The sequence below is a fragment of the Chinchilla lanigera genome, unplaced genomic scaffold (assembly GCF_000276665.1).
Source record: "Chinchilla lanigera isolate Chin_1 unplaced genomic scaffold, ChiLan1.0 scaffold00039, whole genome shotgun sequence".
Classification (NCBI taxonomy): domain Eukaryota; kingdom Metazoa; phylum Chordata; class Mammalia; order Rodentia; family Chinchillidae; genus Chinchilla; species Chinchilla lanigera.
The window spans coordinates 13,849,926-13,868,641 of NW_004955440.1; the positions used below are offsets into that span (position 1 = coordinate 13,849,926).

The 18,716-nt window shown below is 38.8% G+C and overlaps 1 protein-coding gene across 1 annotated transcript in view; it reads left to right on the forward strand.

The window, feature by feature from the left end:
• Acvr2a (activin A receptor, type IIA) overlaps window positions 1-18,716 on the forward strand; it is a gene marked incomplete at its 5' end in the record, with an annotated part of 81,449 nt that continues 62,733 nt past the window's right edge. Inside the window, 1 exon segment of the mRNA XM_005390789.2 lies at window positions 1-369. Within this exon segment, the coding sequence (XP_005390846.1) occupies window positions 315-369 (55 nt within the window).

Genomic DNA, 18,716 nt, shown 5'->3' on the forward strand with positions numbered 1-18,716 from the left:
CCCGGGAGCGCCGGGCGCGCGGCGCTGACAGCGGTCCCGGCGGCGGCCGAGCCCGCTTTTGTTGTCGCCGGCTCCTCGCGGCTCGGTTTTGTGTGTGGCGCGCGCGTGGCGATTTTTCCCCGTGGTGCCTTTTTTTTATTGCTGTGCATTTCCCCCCCTTTTTGTTCTTCACGCCCCGTGGAGGTTTTCTGCGGCCCGGGGCTGCCGAGTATGTTTTCTGACGGCTGACTTCACACCGGGCGGTCTGTCCGGGCGAGACCCGGGCACTGGCTCTCGCGCGCGAACTTCCTCGGGCTCCGCGGCGCCTCGGGAAAATGGGAGCCGCGGCGAAGTTGGCGTTCGCGGTCGTGCTCATCTCCTGCTCCTCAGGTAGGTGCGGCGGGCGGGCGGCTGTGCCCGCGCCGAGCCCCTCGGCCGCCGCCCGGCCCTGCCTGCGATCTGGAAACCTCCATGAGTCGCGCCCGTTCCGAGGCGGGCCGGCGGACGCAGAGGAGCGCCGTGTTGTTGTGGAAGTGAGAAAGTCACGGTCTGCGGCCGTGACTCCGGGTGACAGCGCTGCCGGGGTTGCAGTTCAGCCGCAAATACCACAAGTGACAATTTATGCAAAGGTTGGGACCCAGAAGCAGTATTCCGAAATGTCACCCGGCGTAAGCGGCTCCCAAACCGGGGCGGCTTTCGTCGTCCTCTGGTTTTCTGGGTGGACCTTCGCCGGTGAGTATCACGGCGGGGATCGAGTCGGTGGCCACCTAATCCTGGCCGTGAGAAACGATGCATCCTGTGAGCAATGCAGGAGCCTCTCCTCTCACGTTTCCTTCAACTTCTTTGTCCAGCAGTGTTAAAAATAGTTGTTGTCGGAGTATTAACCATAACCCAGTGCAGACGAGGTATGCCGCCGGGTGCTGGTGGTGTGCTGGCTTGCAACCACCATTTGTGTGCTCTTCGCAGCCAGAGATTTTGCTTACCTACGGAAGACTTACTTCGAACGCTTTGTATTGAAGCATTGTTTTCGGCTTAGCACAGCTTACGTGAAATGGGTCTTACGGTTAAATGTGCCTTACTTGTTATGGCTGTAGTAGCCGAAGGTGGTACGAATAACTTGGCCATTTTCTATTTAAAATTTTTATTTTGTGAGGACAGCCTGTGGTTGCAACCAGTGGTCGGAAAAACTGTCCAGTCTTTTGTATTTGGGAGGCTGTACACGAACACAATATCTAGCTGAAAGGTGTGCAGATGTGCCTCAGAGGAGAGTTAGTTTCACAAATGAAAGAGTTTAAAAGTCACGATGAATCTATGTGTCATAAATATTCAGTATTCAGTTACTGGGTTGTGAAATAGAATTATGGGGGGGCACGAGTTGACAGGTTTCATGGCCATGTCTTTATCTCATTTGCCACAGGGAAATTAGAGGGTGGTAGTCTTTCCTTTGTGTACCTTTGTGTGTGTGTGTGTGTGTGTGTGTGTGTGTGTGTGTCCACTCCCCCCCGTGGAATCTCCTGTAATGTATAGAATTTTGCTGAATGGTACATTTCCTTGTGGTTAATAAATGGATAAAGTCTAGTCTTACGTCTGTAGTGGTATTGATCAGTTCCGGGCGGGCTCAATGTGTTGTGAAATGGCGATCATTGCCAGAGATTAACCAAAAGAATCATGTCTGTTCAAATGGAAGAAGGAACATGCTTAAGGCAGGCTGACAGTTCTTTTTGTGCATGGTTTGGGGAGAAAGCTAAACAATGGTGTGTTTGAAATGAATGAAGGCCTTGATAACATGAAACATCTTGCTTTTGTGAAATGACTTCACCATCTAGTTTTGCTTGTTCCTGCAGTAAGTAATCTTTCTCCTCTGTCCCTGTATGTTCTGCCTGGTGAACTCCTCTGATTCAGATCCTTTTTTCTGAGCTCCTGCCCTTGAGGAGGAGGAGCATCATGGCCACTGACCAAGGGCTTGTGGCCATTACTCCCTTCCGAGCCCACCTGAGTCACGTTAATTGGTGAAGGAGGTTTTTCTTGAGCAGTCTTACGGTATTACTTCTGGAAAAGCAGACTGGCGCTACAGATCGTTACAGCTTTTTCTGTTTGGTTTGGGAGTAAGAACTGAGCATTAGTTTTGTAGGATTATTTTCACTGGGCCAGGAGGTTAACAGTGAAAATTTGAAATAAAGTAATACTGTTGTTATAGAGCGTATAGATATGCCATGTACGTTAAACTAACATTAGGTATTGTTGCATAGATTTTTTAAATGAAATTCCTCGTTGAACTAAAATATGATTGTATTGAAGATAATTGAAATAATCTTAAAAGCCCTAATCCATATTTATACATGAAGGTTTTAGTACTTAAAATGTCTGATTTTTTGAAAAGGCTTTGTTATGAGTAAAATGCACTCTGAAATAGGATTATTGTGTTTCTCCTAATTGATTTTTCTATGTAATGTGTAATCTGGCATGCTGGAACCAGAAGGGTGACTATTTTTATGAGAATTAAGAATTTATCAGGTTGTCAGATTTTTGTTTCTTGAAATATATTTATCTCAAATGGAAAACAGCAGTAAAAAATTTTATTTTAGGTATTTAGGATGGGTGTTTACTGTTCTCTTTAGCATTTTGTGGACTTTGATTTTTTTCCGTCTCCATCCTATGATACGTGTTCTGGAGACTGATTATGCAGGCCATTCTTGTAAGATATGGCCAAGTATCATTTTCTCCTCTCTCATTCCAGAGGAAGCATTTTGAGTTTTGCCCTCATCCTGGAATGCCTTTAGATTCGCTTTGATTTTGAATTTTTAAATTCCTTTTATCCTTCCTCAGATTCTGTTTCAAAACAAATCTGCTTCTCGGTTTTTTTTAAAGAATCATGGTTAATTTGTTTTTCATAGTTTGTGAAAAATGTGAGATGAATTGGATACTTACCTTGGTAATATTTAGGTTTATCTACCTAGAATGATGCAGCTATTGTGGCACTTGAGTTGCATTGAAGTAAGTTGAGAATTCATTTGGATTCTGTGGGAGCTAAAGCAATGTGGTTAATATATTTGACGAAATAAGAAGTGGAGATGTAGTAATTATGTTACATTTTCTTCACTTTAGCTCTGTGATACTATGTGTTGGGCGCACGTGTGGGTGGGAGTTTGTGTGTGGTTGGAGGAAGACTTGGCATTTCACAGAATCTTCAGGGACTCATCTGAACTTTGGCTGACAAGTATAGATATTAAATGGTTTGTTTTCTGAAAGGTAGAATTTCTTAAATGTTATCTGTGATCAAGTGCAAATATAGTATAATATATTGAAACTTGCAGACCTGAAAAACATAAACACAGTACCCGCCCCTCCCCCCATTTCATTCTGAAGTTTTTTCTATTTATGCTGTAAGTCAGTAGTTCTCAGACGGGGGTGTTTTGCCCCTCACCCACGGCAGCACTTGCAGACATTTTTGGTGGTGTCAACCGGCCATGGAGTGGGGGTTTTTGTGCTGCTGGCATCTAGTGGGTCGAGGGTGGGTAGGAACCCTGCTAATGGTTCCACAGTGTGCAGACAGCGAAGGATCATCTGGCTCAAAATGTCAGTAGTATGGAGGTTGAAGATTGTTTTGAACTCTGAAGTTTTTTCTTTTTTTGTTCACTTTTTATTTTTATTAATACTTACATGTAAGGTATACTGATCATACTCCTTGTGGGGAGCTGGTATGTGTGCACAACACATTTCAGGTCCTTTTTCATCCCCCCACCTTCCTCTAAACTTTGTTTTAAAGCATTACTGTAGTAGTAAAATACTGTGCTCTCTCATGCTCCAGGGTCAGTATCTAAATTTTCTCAATACATAGCACTGATCTTAGGTGACTTTGTATAAGGTTTTATATTTTCCTTATCTTTTAAAATTAGAATATGATTAAATTAGGGAAATAGACTGTAGTCATATATTATTTCACCCTATCCTTCTTTAATAAATGTATTTTGCTAACTGTTAGGAATAAACTCTCCAATACCAGTGGCTTATTTGTGAAGACTGCCTGTTCATAGATGTGATGAATGATTAGTTAATATATTGCTTAATTATATTTGCTTTTGATCTAGTGTTTTCTCTGCTACAGGTGTATTTGTTTCTTAAGGATGTTTCTTTTTATCCTTATTGTTTTTTGGCGGTGGTAGGGGGACCGGGAATCAAACTCAGGACCTTACGCTTGCCAGGCAGGCGCTTGTGCCACTGAGCTATATCCTTACTGAAATCACTGGGCTGAATGGCTGTGGGAAGTGTGTGTGTGGTTGTGTATGTTTAATTTGGTGCCTGAAAGTTTTGTATCATATGGAAAAGTATGTTTACTGTTATGTGTTCCTTGAGTGGTTCCAAGGTATAAATTGATTTTTTAAAAAATATTTCTTGGGGCTGGGGATTTAGCTTAGTTGCACAGTGCCTGCATGGCGAGCACAAGGTCATGAGTGCGATTCCTGGTACCGGAAGAAAAACAAACAAACAAAAAAATATTTCTTTTGTCTAGTTAACTTTAATCTCAAAAAACATTTAATTTCCTAATTGTTTAGAAGCATTAGCTGGGTTTGATTACTATTAGACTCATTTAGGATGCACTAAGTAGTAGTCTATGACCAAGGGAATTTTCTGCATACTTATGCCCTTCTAAAGGTTAAACTTTGATCCTGATAAATACCTTATTTTGAACTCCAGATTTAAGAAAGTTAACCCAGCCAGCCAGTATGAGAGTTACAGTGAAACTCTTAAAATAAGCAGCACTATACCATTGAGGAAAATTCTGAAGTCACTCCCACAAAAAATATGCAAATCAGCCTCATACTGTTTTTGTAACACACCTCCTCATAACCTCCTTCTGGTACTACTGACATTTTTACCTTTTGGGTCCGTCATACCCACTGTTTGTAAGAAGTGACGCATAATTAAACTGCATGAGATTTTAATATTTAAATTGTGCTTTCAGATGCAAACATTTAATTTTGTTGCATTTTTGGTTTCATAACTACTCCTGTTTCTCACTTTTGCTGTCCTGTACAGCAGTGATTTAAAGTTGTCTTTTCATGCCTCCTCGTTTCTGCTTTTCATAGTGTCCCGAAGATCCTGCTCAGCTAGTTGGCCACATTTCATACCGGAGTCAGCGGTACACCTTTGCTCTTTATGTTGTAAACCATCATTTCTTTCATTTCTTTTCATTGTAGTTCTCATTGCGCTCTTCTCCCTTCTGTGCTATTGCTTTCTCCCCTCTCCCTTCTGTAGGTCCCTTTAGTACATGCGGCTTTCTTGTGGATCCTAGTTGCTGCTAAGCATCATGGGTGCCAAAAGAGGGCTCACTTACCCTTTAATGAAACAGACTGAATTGAGAGTGTTTGGGAATTGACCAGTGTTTGCCACTGTTTTTCATTTGGTGGTTTCTGAACTACCACATATATCCTTGGGAGTAGTGTTGTTCTCTTGAAATCAAAGGGCCTGAATTTCAGATTGCTCTGACTTACTTTTCCATATTTAGATTTTCCTTAACTCTTTGCTTTCAAAGTCTCTTATTACTCATTCATCATCTCAGTGAGTGAAAATCTGACCAGACCTGAGAGTGTATTTATTGCCACTGATGGGCCCCCATTAGACATCTTCTGTGGTAGGTTTCATTCTGTTATGTCATAACAGTCATGTCTAGACAGCACATAGATGTCAAATTGACTACTGGACTTGAAAGTTCCAGAAATAATGTACAGAAGAGGAATGTAGGGAAACTGTTGTGCTGTATATTGCAGTTGACCTTCTGTCATTCTCCAGCTAGATTTTTGTCGTTTTCGTATACCCAGTACATCTATGTAGTGGTCATATTTTGTTTAATAAGGGGACTAAGTGGCAGTGCACTGTTATGTTCAAGGTTGAATTTCATGAACTGCTCAGATGGTGGGCGTGGGGAAAAATGAGGAGGTTGGAAGGGATAATGAGCAGGAATGAGGTTACGGTTAGTAGACTCGGCTTCTGGTGGGAGTACCGCCACCATCTAAGTGGTCTGCCATTTTCTTTTACCTGTGTTGCTGTAGCATCTTCCTAGCTAAGGCTGGCTAGTTCCTTGTTACTTTTTCTTTACAATCTTTCCACTTCCTTCCAGAATAACCTCATTAAAAAATAAAAATGAATATGTCATTTTTGATTAAAGCCTCCACTGACCCTGACTCAGCTTTAGTGTAGAATCTAAAGTCTTAGAAGGATATAAAGGTCCTTCACAGTTTGGTTCCTGCCTATGTTCTCTAACCTCTTGATGTGGTAGTTAAGAGAATAGGCTTTAGAATTAGACTTCTTGTTGTTTAAATCAGCTTTACAACTTAGTTTTGGCCAAACCCACGTCCTCTTCAGTTGCCTCAGTTTTCTTATGTACAAAATGGGGATGTATTTTTTTTGGGTGCTGGGAATCGAACTCAGGACCTTGTGCTTGCCAGGCAGGAACTGTGCCACTGAGCTATATCCCCAGCCCACAAAATGGGGATATTAAGTGTATCCCTCAGAGAGTGGTTTGAAGATTAAATGGACATAAATGTGAGGTATTTTGTTGGCGCTCTTCTTCAGGATGAATTCTATATTCTGGTCATACAAATTGAAGTTTCTTGAATTTGTCATCCATTATTGTGTATCAGTATGGTCCCTTTATGCATGTTGTTTCTTTTTCTTTGAGCTACTTCGCTCCTGTTGATTTTTAGACTAACAAGTACAGTGTCAGAAGTATAGCATCACCTCTTCAGAAACACTTTCTCTACCACCCAACCTAGATTTAATTGCTTTCTATTCACTAACACCTTGTAAATGACCTTAATTTCAGTAATTGCAAATGTTTATTATCATATTTCTACTTTACACTAGTGCAGACGTTTACTGTTTCTGCTCTTAGAAGACATCTTCCCTTTATCCACAAACCTGTTGCTAAAAACTGGCACGTAGTAGGTGCTTGGCAAATGTTTATTAAATGAATGAGATGAAATTATTTCACTTTTCTAGGCCAGAGATTTCCTCTTATGTTAATAAGTGATGACTTTTATTAGATGATACTTGAATTTTTTCCTATTCTAAAAGCTTTTTGATTCTATAATTTTAGGATTAGAGTTCCATAGTGACATTTTAATTAAGAAAAATTATTTTGCTGGTAGTAATGTTGATATCCTTAGGGTTCTGGTCATTTTTTAAAAATATGCCTTATCTCTAATTGTTAGACTAGATTTTTATATAATTTGAAGTGTATATTTAGAAGCAGTCTTAGTTATCTTCAGGTCAAGTGGCTTTCACACTTTTTGACCATGACCCACAATAAGAATTGCACATTATATCTTGACATAGTTTTCAGTGTGTGTATGTGTACATGTGTATGTATGTATTAGAACAAAGTTTTAAGAGCTATTTACTGTGTGCAGGGCACTTATTTATTTTTATATTCATTTGATTTTCAGAATGTTAAGACCCATTAATTGATTCAGTGACCAACCAGTGGATTGAAAACTCCTAAAATACATTGATCTAGTTCAGCAAGCCCTTGTTCTCTCTACCCAGTACCTCGGAATGGAGAAGGAAGTATGTGCAGTGAAGAATGTATGCACTAAAAAAACTGTGCACTGAAAATAAAGCCATTAATTAATGTGAAATAGAGAATGTGTACTCAGGAATAGAATACAGGAAAAACTGGTCCCAGGGAATAACTTGGATCCAGTCTGGCTGAATTCTTCTCTTTTATGAACTAGTTATGGAAAATTAAGCACAAGGAAGATGCTGAAACAGAATTAGATTGTAATTTTGGAGAGCTTGGACATTTTCATGTAGGATAGACTTAGTGGAGAAGGTAGATCTTAGTATGAGGGGGAGAGGGTCTTAGTAGGAGGGTAAGAGGGATAATTCATCTTAATATGAAGGAAAAGGCGCAACATAGCATCAGGCATACAAAGACCACTTGGGAGTAACTTGACCACGGACAGAAGGCAAGTTGTCATGGAGGAATTTTGACCTAATTGAGGAAGAGATTTGTATGAGCAGATACTTATACTTGCTTGAAGAGATAGGACAGTATCAGTAGAAGGGTTACATCCAGATGAAAATAATGACACTGAGAGGAGGTGGGAGGGAGTGATACAGATCTTGATGGCTGTCCTAAATACATGTATGTAGAATATAGGACAGAAAAGCAATTGAAAGATTAAGGTAAATAGTGCTACTGAATAAAATTGGCAAAGAAATAAGCCGGAAGAAAACAGAGAGCACTTTCATAAGTAAATAATAGAGACAGATACGGATTTAGATGATAAAGATGAGGGAAAGTACATGCATAGGTTTGGAGAAATAAAAGTCCGTAAAAATGAGAACATGTGAAATTCTCTTGGGGGGAGGCACTGTGATGGATGTGTCTCCATTGTAAAGTCGAAAGAATTGTGAGCATTAATGGCTCAATATGGTGTTTATGTGTAAGGAATGGTCAAATTTCAAAAATGAATCATACTAGATTATGTCCTGCTAAGTCTGTATGGGGCATTTTCCTTACAGTACGTTACTGTATATGGAAGTACATGATGTCCTATAGAAGAAACAGATTTAGATACTTTTCTGAACTTAGTATATATTAACCAGACTAAGGCCTAAACCTTTGAGTGATCATTCTTTTCGTCTAGATAGAAGCAGTTTTTCTGTGGTTGTAGTCACACTGGGAATCACTTTATTCTCTAATGTTGCTGAAGCAAGTAAATACGGAGCAAGATGATAGCTACTAGGTTAGAAAGACTAGCTATGGGGAGGGTTGCCTTATAAAAGACTTTGAGAATAATTAAGCCTTACATATAAAAATAAGCCTACTTATAAAGTTTGGAGAATTTTTCTTATGATTACTGTCTTAAAAATTTATATTTTATGGGAATAGGCCATTGTTAGGAAAAATCTGTTGTTCACGTCTTTACATTGATATATGATAAATTGGATTGTTACAAGGTATTATTCCAAGACAGAGGGGCATGAACATATTATGAGATCCTGGCAAGTTTCTGAAACTCTGTGATTAATTTCTTAGGTTTGCAAACCAAGATATATTAAATGAAATAATATACTGCGTAACACAGTACAGAGTATCCTTCACATACATATGTTAATCATTAATCTATCGTTAAGTGTAATTTAGAAAGATGTGATATGTAAGACATTTAAAAATACCGAGTCAGTTCTTGGGAGATACTTTTATTATGTGCAGGTATGTTACTTGTCAGTTAATGTGAAATCATCTAAATTATGTAGCCAGAGGAAATATCAATGTAAAGAGCCAGATAAGTGCCAGGAGATAAATAGAACATTCAAGTTTCATAATTCTTTACGGAGGTTTCACAGTTCTTTACAGAGGTCTCATTGTGTTGCCATACTTTAAAAAGAAACATTGGGGTGAATTTTCATCACTGTTTATCTGTTTGAATTTTAAATACTTTTTCCTGGACCACTTCACTTAGGTGTTTTAGAACTTTTTATGTAAGTTTTGAAAGATTCTCAAGTCTGTTTTTAGATGCTAACTGTAAGCTTAGTCTGTCATTCAGATTCCTGCTTTTCTACTGAGTCTTTGACCTTTGACACTGTAGCTTTATTCATCTCTAAAGAGTATAAAACAGTATTTGCTCTAATGTTCTTGCTTTGATTTGTTTATATTCATGATACTGGTATGCCGATGCCGTTCTATTTTTGTTGTTGTTGTTTGTTTCTTATTTACTACTCTTTTTAAAATTGAAAAAAGAAAGCTGCAGGAAACTAAACAAAAACCCCAAAAAACAAGCATTGGAATCTATGCTGGATTATGTAAGGTGTTTGGGATATAACAGTAAAAAAGACAAAGGTGATTATTCCTTTATGGAGCTCATAGTCTTAAAGTATGGCGCTTTAATAAACCAGATAATTACAGATTGCCATATATGCCATCATGGAAGCTAACACGATTCTGAGAGGAGAACTTTATTTGCCCCACATCGCAGACATAATCTCTAGTTAATTGCCTTATTTACCTACTTATTTATTGTCTTTTCCGCTACTATGGTGCAAGCTCTATTGGGAGAGGGGGTACAGGTGTCTGACTTGTTTATTATCACAGTGTTGTCTGAACATAGCAATTTCTGGCACAGAGTAGAAGCTCAATAAAGGTTTAACTGGCTGCCTGAAGAAATTAATGTAGATGGTGCTGCACCAGAGAGATAGAGGCAAGATCCCGTGGGGCTTTGCCCACACAGGGAAAGGAATTACAATGACCTACAAGGAGGAACTATATCTGGGTTATGTGTTGAGATCACTTGGACAGCTATCTGAACAAAACATGTGAAGTATACAGGAGCGGAGGTGAGACCAGTTAGTAACCTGGTGCATGCTTGTAAGCTAGAGAGATGCTCCGAGATTCCTTCTAGCTTTGAACATTCTCTGGCTATGTGCTGTACTTACCAGTCTTCCTTTAGTATTTTTAGTCACATTTTTTCCTACTTATTGTTACTTAAAAAAAATAATGCTTCTTATGCACATGACAACTTTGAATGCATGTCAAACAACAAACCCAAAAAGAAATGATAAAACACAGGCTAGAAGTTACTGAGTTTTTATGACAAATTCCTATCTATATTTGGTGCCTTTGCTAGTTTATATTCTTATTTACTCACACGTTCCTGTTTCTGAAAGTTTGGCTTTGCTCCGTTCATATGCCTGTCTTTTCATGAGATCACCAACTACTGCTTTATTGTTTGAAACTTGGGATATGATACAGTGTTAAAAGACTCCGAAATTCTTAGGAATTTATCTTTTCAGGTTGTCAAGACCTTACAGGAACACTAAAAGATGAATAGTTAATATCTTCAGCTATTAGTTTTACTCAGAGGTACAACCTCTAACTATAGGTAGTCAGCTTTTTTAAAAATTAGTTTATTGATACATTTTATATATATACATATATATATAATGATCACATTCGTCGTAGGGAATGCTATATTGTGATTCTTTTTTTCCCCATTCCCCATCCTCCCTTCAGTCCCTGTTCCTCCCTTAACAAAAGCTTTGCTGTTTTTTTCCTTTTTTTTCTTGCTCCCCTCTTCCTCTTCCCATTTTAACATTTTTGACCAGCTATTCCCCTTCTTGCTATTTTCCCAAAGGAATTGAAAGCATCATACCACAGTGATGTATGCACACCCATTTTTAGAGTGGCACAGTTTGTAATAGCTAAATCTTGGAAACAGCCCAAATACCCATCAGCTATTGAATGGATGAAGATGTGGTTTGTTTTTTAATACAATGGAGTACTATTCTGCCAGAAAGAAGGAAAAATTCGAGACATTACTAGGTAAACAGAAGCATCTTGAGGCCATACTCTTAAGTGAAAGGAATGGGACACACATATGTAAATACCACATTGTTTTTCTGATGTGAGAAGCCAAAAGTGTGAATAAGGACCAAACTGTACAATACATATTGGGAAATAGCTGGATATTTTTCTCTGTAGAGATCGCAAGCCTCTCCTGTTTGTGATCATGGTAGTGGTGGGGAATTGCTGTCATTGCAAGGATTACCTCTTTATTACAGCGGCTTAGCAACGGCGTCTGACTAGGGAGAGTGCATTATTACCGAAAGGTGAAATCCAGAGATACTAAGTTTTACTGAATTAAAAATAGTGGTGGCCGCCTCTTTTCATTTTGTTCCATTTGGTCACCTCCATTTTGGTAGTAGGTAAAGCTAACTATCTTTGGTAAGCCATCTTCTACAAAGAAAATGCAGTTGCACCTTCGAAATATTATGGAACCTGCTTGTTACTAGGTTAAGTGAAATAGTACTAGAAAAAGAAATTGGTACTAGGCTGTTTATTACCTGGTAGTAAGCTTCATACCACATATGTCCTGTAGAATTCTCTATTTTTACCTAAGCTCAGACTTGAACTTGTGTAAGTACCCTTTAAAATGACATGAAGAGAAAAGTCAAAGAGAATGGTGATAAATAATGAGTAAGTAGGTTTAGATAAAAGCTAATACAAAGGGCATGGAAAATAGAAATAGAAAAAGTTTGATTAGCAGGTATTCAGAAGTAGAATAAAATACCTTTCTAAATGACCAGAAGAAAAAAGTTTAGATCGCCACTGACCATTTTATTCTGTACAGATACTACATAACAAATCTTAGCTGGTAGCCTTTCCTTATTTTTTTCCTTTGTTCTTTAAAGATAGATAAACCTGGTTTGGATGTTGAGTTAGGAAAGTAATAGCTGATTATAATTTTTGTTAAAATGTACATAGAGATCGCTTCTTAGCTGAGAAGACTAGAAATGACAGAGGCAATGGAATTAGGAGGCTTTGACTGGTACTATTCTCTCCAGAAACTTCCTCTATCAGAATGAGTCTGAAGAATAAACTCCTCACGCTGAGCCTCTCTGAAGGATGGAGGAAAAAGTTAGGGTGAGAGAACAGTAGTTAGACTTCTTTCTATTCTAGGTCAGTGAAACATAGTTCGATCTTTTGTCTACAGTTCTTTACTACTGTAGTCCAAGAATAATCTCACATCAGGAGCTGTAGTTTCTAGTTAGTCTGACAACATGTATTTAACAGCTCTGATTTAAAGTGTGTGTGTGTGGTTTTTTTTTTAAATAATCAACAGCTAGTCTTCTATCTGTGCTATGAAAGCAAATCAGCTCACTAAGCTAGAGAACAGAAGAGTACATTACACTAGTCATTTGTAGAATTTCCTGCTGTTGGAACATGTGATTTACCAATAAGGAAGAATAGTTAATAGAGATAAAAAACTAATATTGGTGGTGCAAATGTAGCTGTTTGTTGACAGAAGTAAAACTTATGAAGTTATAAATCTTCCTTTATCCTCAAATTCAGTAATTAATTATATGAATCTTAGACTGGTACATTAGAGCACTTATTCTATAAGGAGAAAATTTTAGTGTTGGGTCTCCGTCTGCCATGGTGTGATACATTGTGTGAACTTGGGGAAATTCTGTAACCTTAGTTTCTTCATTTATAAAATGGGATTTGTAATCGTCATCGTACAAGATTACAGTGAGGCTCCAGTGAGGACCCAAAGCTGCACACACAAGCCAAGCACACTGACATATACATACATACGTGAAACCTTTACAGTTTTGAAATGTTATGCCACATATGTGTTTCTGACAGTGATGTTTTCCAGGGGCTAGATAGAGTGATAAGGGTTCAAGTGAACTGTGCAACACTTCTAATTCACAATTGGTGATTCTTAATTTGTAGACATTTATCTTTAAGCTGTCAGTGAATAAAGGAGTTAATTCCAGAAGCAACTGATTGAACACTATTAAAGGAGGTTTTCTTCCTTACACTGTCCTGAAAGGCATTGCACGATGTGCCCCTCTTTCACCTTATCTTTTGCCATATTTGCCTTCTGGTAGTTCCTACAAGACACCAATCACATTCTCTTCCTTTTTTCCAGTACTTGTCTTCCATTAAGGTTTGCAAGAGGGACCATATCTGACTTATTCGCTGTAGTGCTACGGGTATTTAGCGCATAATAGATGCTTTACAAGTATTTGAGTGAATGTTGGATGCTTTCAGGTGTTTGGGGAGGGGTTTGCACCCTTTTTCGGAAAGGGCCAGGTAGTAAATATTTTACACAGTCTTCTGTAGTGACTTAACTCTGCCAGTTCTAACACACATCAGTCATAGTCATACGTAAATGAATCAGTATAATTGTAGTCCAGTAAAACTTTATTTGCACACAAGTGAAACTTGAATTCATACATTTTCCACATCACCAAAAATTATTTTGATTATTTGCTCAAGCATTGTTCAGAGGCTGTATAAAAACAGGCAACCCCGTAGATTTGACCTCTGGACTGTAGATTGCCAATCTCTTGGACATTGTATAGGTGGCACACACCCTTCAAGTTATAAGTTTGCTTAAAAAAACTTTTTTGGAACCTAGGAAACATTTCTTATGAAATCATTGTAGTGTGTGTTGGTTAAATTCCTGGACCAGTCCTCAAACCTTTTTCACCTCTGTGTTGTATCCCAGCAGTATGGTAAAACTCTGTCCTCAGTGATAAAACACTGTGTCCAAGGAAAGAGCTTAGTGTTCCTTCTTGCACCAGAAGATCGCAGACTCTCCCCATTATTATCAGAATTGCTTGCTTTGTTTGCTCCTCTGCCTCCTGGGCGTTACATCCTAGGAAGTTTTAGGGGCTCCTGTGGCCTGGTGCTGGTAGGACTGAAAACAGCTTTATGTGTGTGATTAGGGAGGAGGAAATGGGAGGAGAGAGTCTGGGAGAGTGATGAGCACAAAGCCGTTTCCCTTCCGAACTGCAGGTCACAGCCTATGAAATCAGTGTAGGGGGTGAACATTAACAAAGAGAAAGAAGGAAAGAGAAAGAAGAAAGGAAAGAAAGGAAAGAAAGGAAAGAAAGAAAGAAAGGAAGGAAGGAAGGAAGGAAGGAAGGAAGGAAGGAAGGAAGGAAGGAAAGAAAGGGGAAGGAAGGAGAGGGAAAGAAAGTAAGAGGAAATCAGAATGACTCACACATAGTAAAAGTAGTTTGTGAAGCTTCAGTTGTGTGTGTGATTGTATGTGTATATGTACTGGGTTACAATGAAAAATGTACTTACTGTAGTTGGTGGTCAGAAAAGTTTAAAAGCCTGTTTTGTAAGGGTTTGAGATACTGATCTTGAACTTTTTTTCTTTTTATTGTATGTGAGAGCCCAAAGGAATATAAAGGAAGCCTCTTGATTGCTTATTATAGTGTTTCTGGTATGAAGCTTCTTTATTGGGTAGTTACCTTTTTTTACAGATGAGAAAACAGGGTCATCCAGCTAATAAGCTTCACAACAGAGGCTCACCTTATTTTAGCATGTGTGCTTCATCCATTACACTGTGGGTGAAAGAAGCGGCATATGACCTGCTTTGTGTTTTGGAATACAAAATCACCCTAATAGGTGGCATTCCACCAGATTGCTCGAGATAATAGTACATAGGCTTCAGCGATTGGAAGAATCACTGGAAATGTGAAGAAAATGGCTAGGAGTAAAGAGTGGTGCACTGTATAAGGGAGGAGGGACTTTGCTTTTATTTTTTTCTTCTTCTTCCTTCTCCTGTCTTTGCCCCTGCATGTCTTACCAGCAGTTGGGCTCTTAACTCATGCTAGGAAGAGCAGGGAATTGAGGAGGAGGTTCAGTGAGGAAGAGAAACATAATCACGTCTTTAGCTGAAAGGGGAGTGAGGACAGAAACCCAAGTAGCAGGGCCACCTGGCCACCCAGATGGGTTGACTGTTCCCAGGTGGCAATTTACAAGTGGGTGTAGGTAAAACAGAGCCTGCTATTAAATTGTGTTACAAGCAGAAGTCTTGGCTTTGGAGGTTGGTAGCTTTGATATGCTAATTGAAATCATTCCTTTTAAAGTTACATTAAGGGAACTCTTCTCTAGAGCAACACGTGGCTAGTCTAGAATCAGTTACCAATTTTAAGTACTTAAAATCATAGTATGTACATACCTTTAAGAGATTTCTGTCTCTTTTATGAGTTAGCAAATATGGTGAACGTTAATTCATGCCGATTCTGATCTCTGTCTTGGCATGGAATTGTCCTGGGAAGAAAAAGAACGATAGGGAGGCTATTGTTCTTCACTAGAAAAGTAACTGCAGCATAGCAGATGCCTGGTTACTGAAATTGAGTGGAAATGTGACAGACCCTTAGAAAGCATGTTTATCCTTCTCTGATAGGTTGAGATTCTCACTTTTGCAGTGGGAATTACTAATTCATATGGAGTTTTAACTAGTAGTACCCAAAACTTACCACTTGCTGTACCTCAGTGGTGGCGAACCTTTTAGAGCTTTCAGTGATACAAACAGCCTGCCATGGCACGGATGCCATAGATTTTCTAGCACTCTCCTACCTTAGTGCTTAGCATTCTGTATTACAGTTGATTGTTAATATATTTGCCTACCAGCTGACTCTCATGTTCTCTCCGATTTTTCTGTGTAAAGATGGGATTCAGGGTAGGTTGGGAGCATTTGAGCCAGATTGTCTGGTCCAGATTGTCTGTGTCCCGTCTGGAAAAGGGATATAATATTGGCACCTACTTTATGCAGTGGTTATAATCTATAAGTTGCTATAAAGTGCTTTGAATTTCTCACATTGTATTTTGAATACTTTTAATAGATGTTAATTGCTGATGTTGCTTGTTATTGCCTAGTAGTATTTACCTATAAACTGTTTATTGAATATGAGCAAGTTAAAATGTTATGGTTTACTTGATGATTTAGTATATATTCTACCTTCATTACTTCTGGCAAGATGTTCTGCCTTAGCAGTCAATTGTACTCTTTTTGTTTGCTTTCTGGTTCATTGTGCTTTAATTCTGAGGACCATAGGAGAGTGGCATATAGTACATTTAAAAAATTACGAAAATTTGTATAGGCAAATCCTTTTCCTTAGTTAATGGACAAATGTTTAAATGTTATTTTTCATATCATTTATAATCTTGTCACAAAATACTTAACAACATTTGGTTAGACTTCAGTGAAAATTATATTTCAGTAGTTCCCCCCATGATGGGGGTTAATAACTTTACAATTAGTATGTATGGTGCAGAATTTCATGCAAATGAAGTGTATCAGAAGTGTGATAATTTAATCATGTTTAAAAGGAAAAAAAGATGAATGTACAAATTTGATGCTGCTTAGATCACTACAGCTTCTAGGACCCAGTTGCTTTTACTGATTTAAAAACAAAACAAATAAAACCCAAAAAGTTGTGCCCGCAAAAAAAGTTATGGTTTGAATATGGACTATCCCTCAAAATTCTCCTGTGCGTGGAAGCTGGTTGGTGGTTGACTTGCCCTTTCCAGGTGGGGCCTGGTTAGAGGTGGGTCACTGGAGGTGTGGCCTGGAAGGATAAATCTCCCGCCAGCCTCCTCCCTTCTCTCTCTGCTGTGTGGCTGCCCCCGCCCGAGCTGCATTCCCCCGTGTGAGGCCCTTCCACCGTGCTGCTGCTGTGTCTGAGCCGGCCACCCGTGGACTGAAACCTCTGGAACTGTGAGCCAGAATAATCTCCTTTTGCTTCACGTTGTGGGTACCAGGTAGTGCGTCTGGGCAGCGAGAAAGGGACTGAGACAAAGGTAGTGCATCGAAAACAGGATATTCCAGTATATTTAGTAAGAAACTATCCTCTTGCATTTGGCCCTGCTGTTTTGTTTAGGATGCAAATAATATTTTATTTATAATATTTATTTGACTCTGGTTTAATTTTAGAAAGTCAGTTGGTTTTCAGCAAAGAATTTTCAGTTGTGCACATTAGTAGTATTACATTATGATTTAGGGGGATTTTTTTTTTTTTTTTTAGAAAATCATAGAATGGAGTAGTGGTGTGTCATTGTAGTAAACTCCCAAATAAGAGCCCCTTGAAATTTTCCTTTCCAAATTGAAATAAAGGGAGTGGTTGTTTTAAAAGAACCTAAAAGCATACCTGGTTTTATTTTTTCAGTATACCAGGATTTCTCAGAATACCAACATTTCTGGGAAAATAGCTTCCATTTATTGTTTTACAGTTTTCTAAGTGATTTCATATATGTTCCTATTTGATTTTAACTGAACCTTTTTGAAATGGGTTCTATGTTTTTGTTCTTTTTTTTTTTTTGACTCAAACGCTGAGATAATATAATTTGCCTGAAGTCACTAATCAGTAGAGCTAGAACTCTCAACTTTCAAATTCAGGCCTCTTTTGAACAGAATGCTTACCATCCTAGAGTCGTCTTCTGTCATCTTCCGTCCTTAGTGGGGAAGTGGCGGTACTCTGTAGAGTGGTTACTTTGTGGATAATCTTTGTATCGCACTTTGATTAATCCATATTTACAGTTTGGTAGCTGGAAATAGCAACAGACCAATAGGAAACACCAAAGGAACTTTAACTTCAGGACAGATGTTTTGCTGTTGGTTGGCCAGCTTGCTTGGTGACTGTAAATCCGTATGTGTTAATTGTTGGCCTGAAGGAAATTTGTAGATAAATCCTGTCCTGGATTGGTGCAAAAGTGTTTTTCTCAATTACTTTTGCTTTTGATAAAGAATGTTTAAAATTGTTTTCCTAATGGACAGTAATTAGGTCAGTCTCATTACAGGGGTGCCAGAATTTTACACTGTTTTTACATTATTATATTTCTCTGATCAGAATTGCAATTGGTAAGTTATGTTACAGCCCAGCCATTATGTATAACAGTAATATTACTAATGATATCCGTTCGTTAAACTCAATATTAATAGCTATTGCTTACAGTGTGCTTTGGGCTAAGTGTTTTTAAGTTTCAGTGATAGTACACATGTCTCACCCTACAAGATAAATATTGTCTCCATTTTATAGATGAGCTGACTGAGTCTCAATGATTTACCTAAGGCTATACAACTAAGTAAGTAGCAAAGCCGGGGTATCAGACTTAGGTCTGCAGGACTTAAATCTCGTCTATTTAATCAAATATTTAAGAGCATGTGTTAAAACATGAGTTACCAGTTCTTGGGCAGCGTGCCTTTTTGAACCTGGTCTGCCGTGGTTCCTTTCTCTTCTCCCCGGTGTACCCTCGTGATAGCTGGTGTTGCTGGCATACCTTGAAACCTGTGATGCGGTCCCAAATGCTGTTATCACATTGAAATGGCGGAGGCAGCAGAGCTTTCTGTGCCTCCGAAATAAAAGTAATGTTTGGGGCACCACTGTTTAAAGAAACAGAAGTTGTTCCTTTTCAGTTATACAAT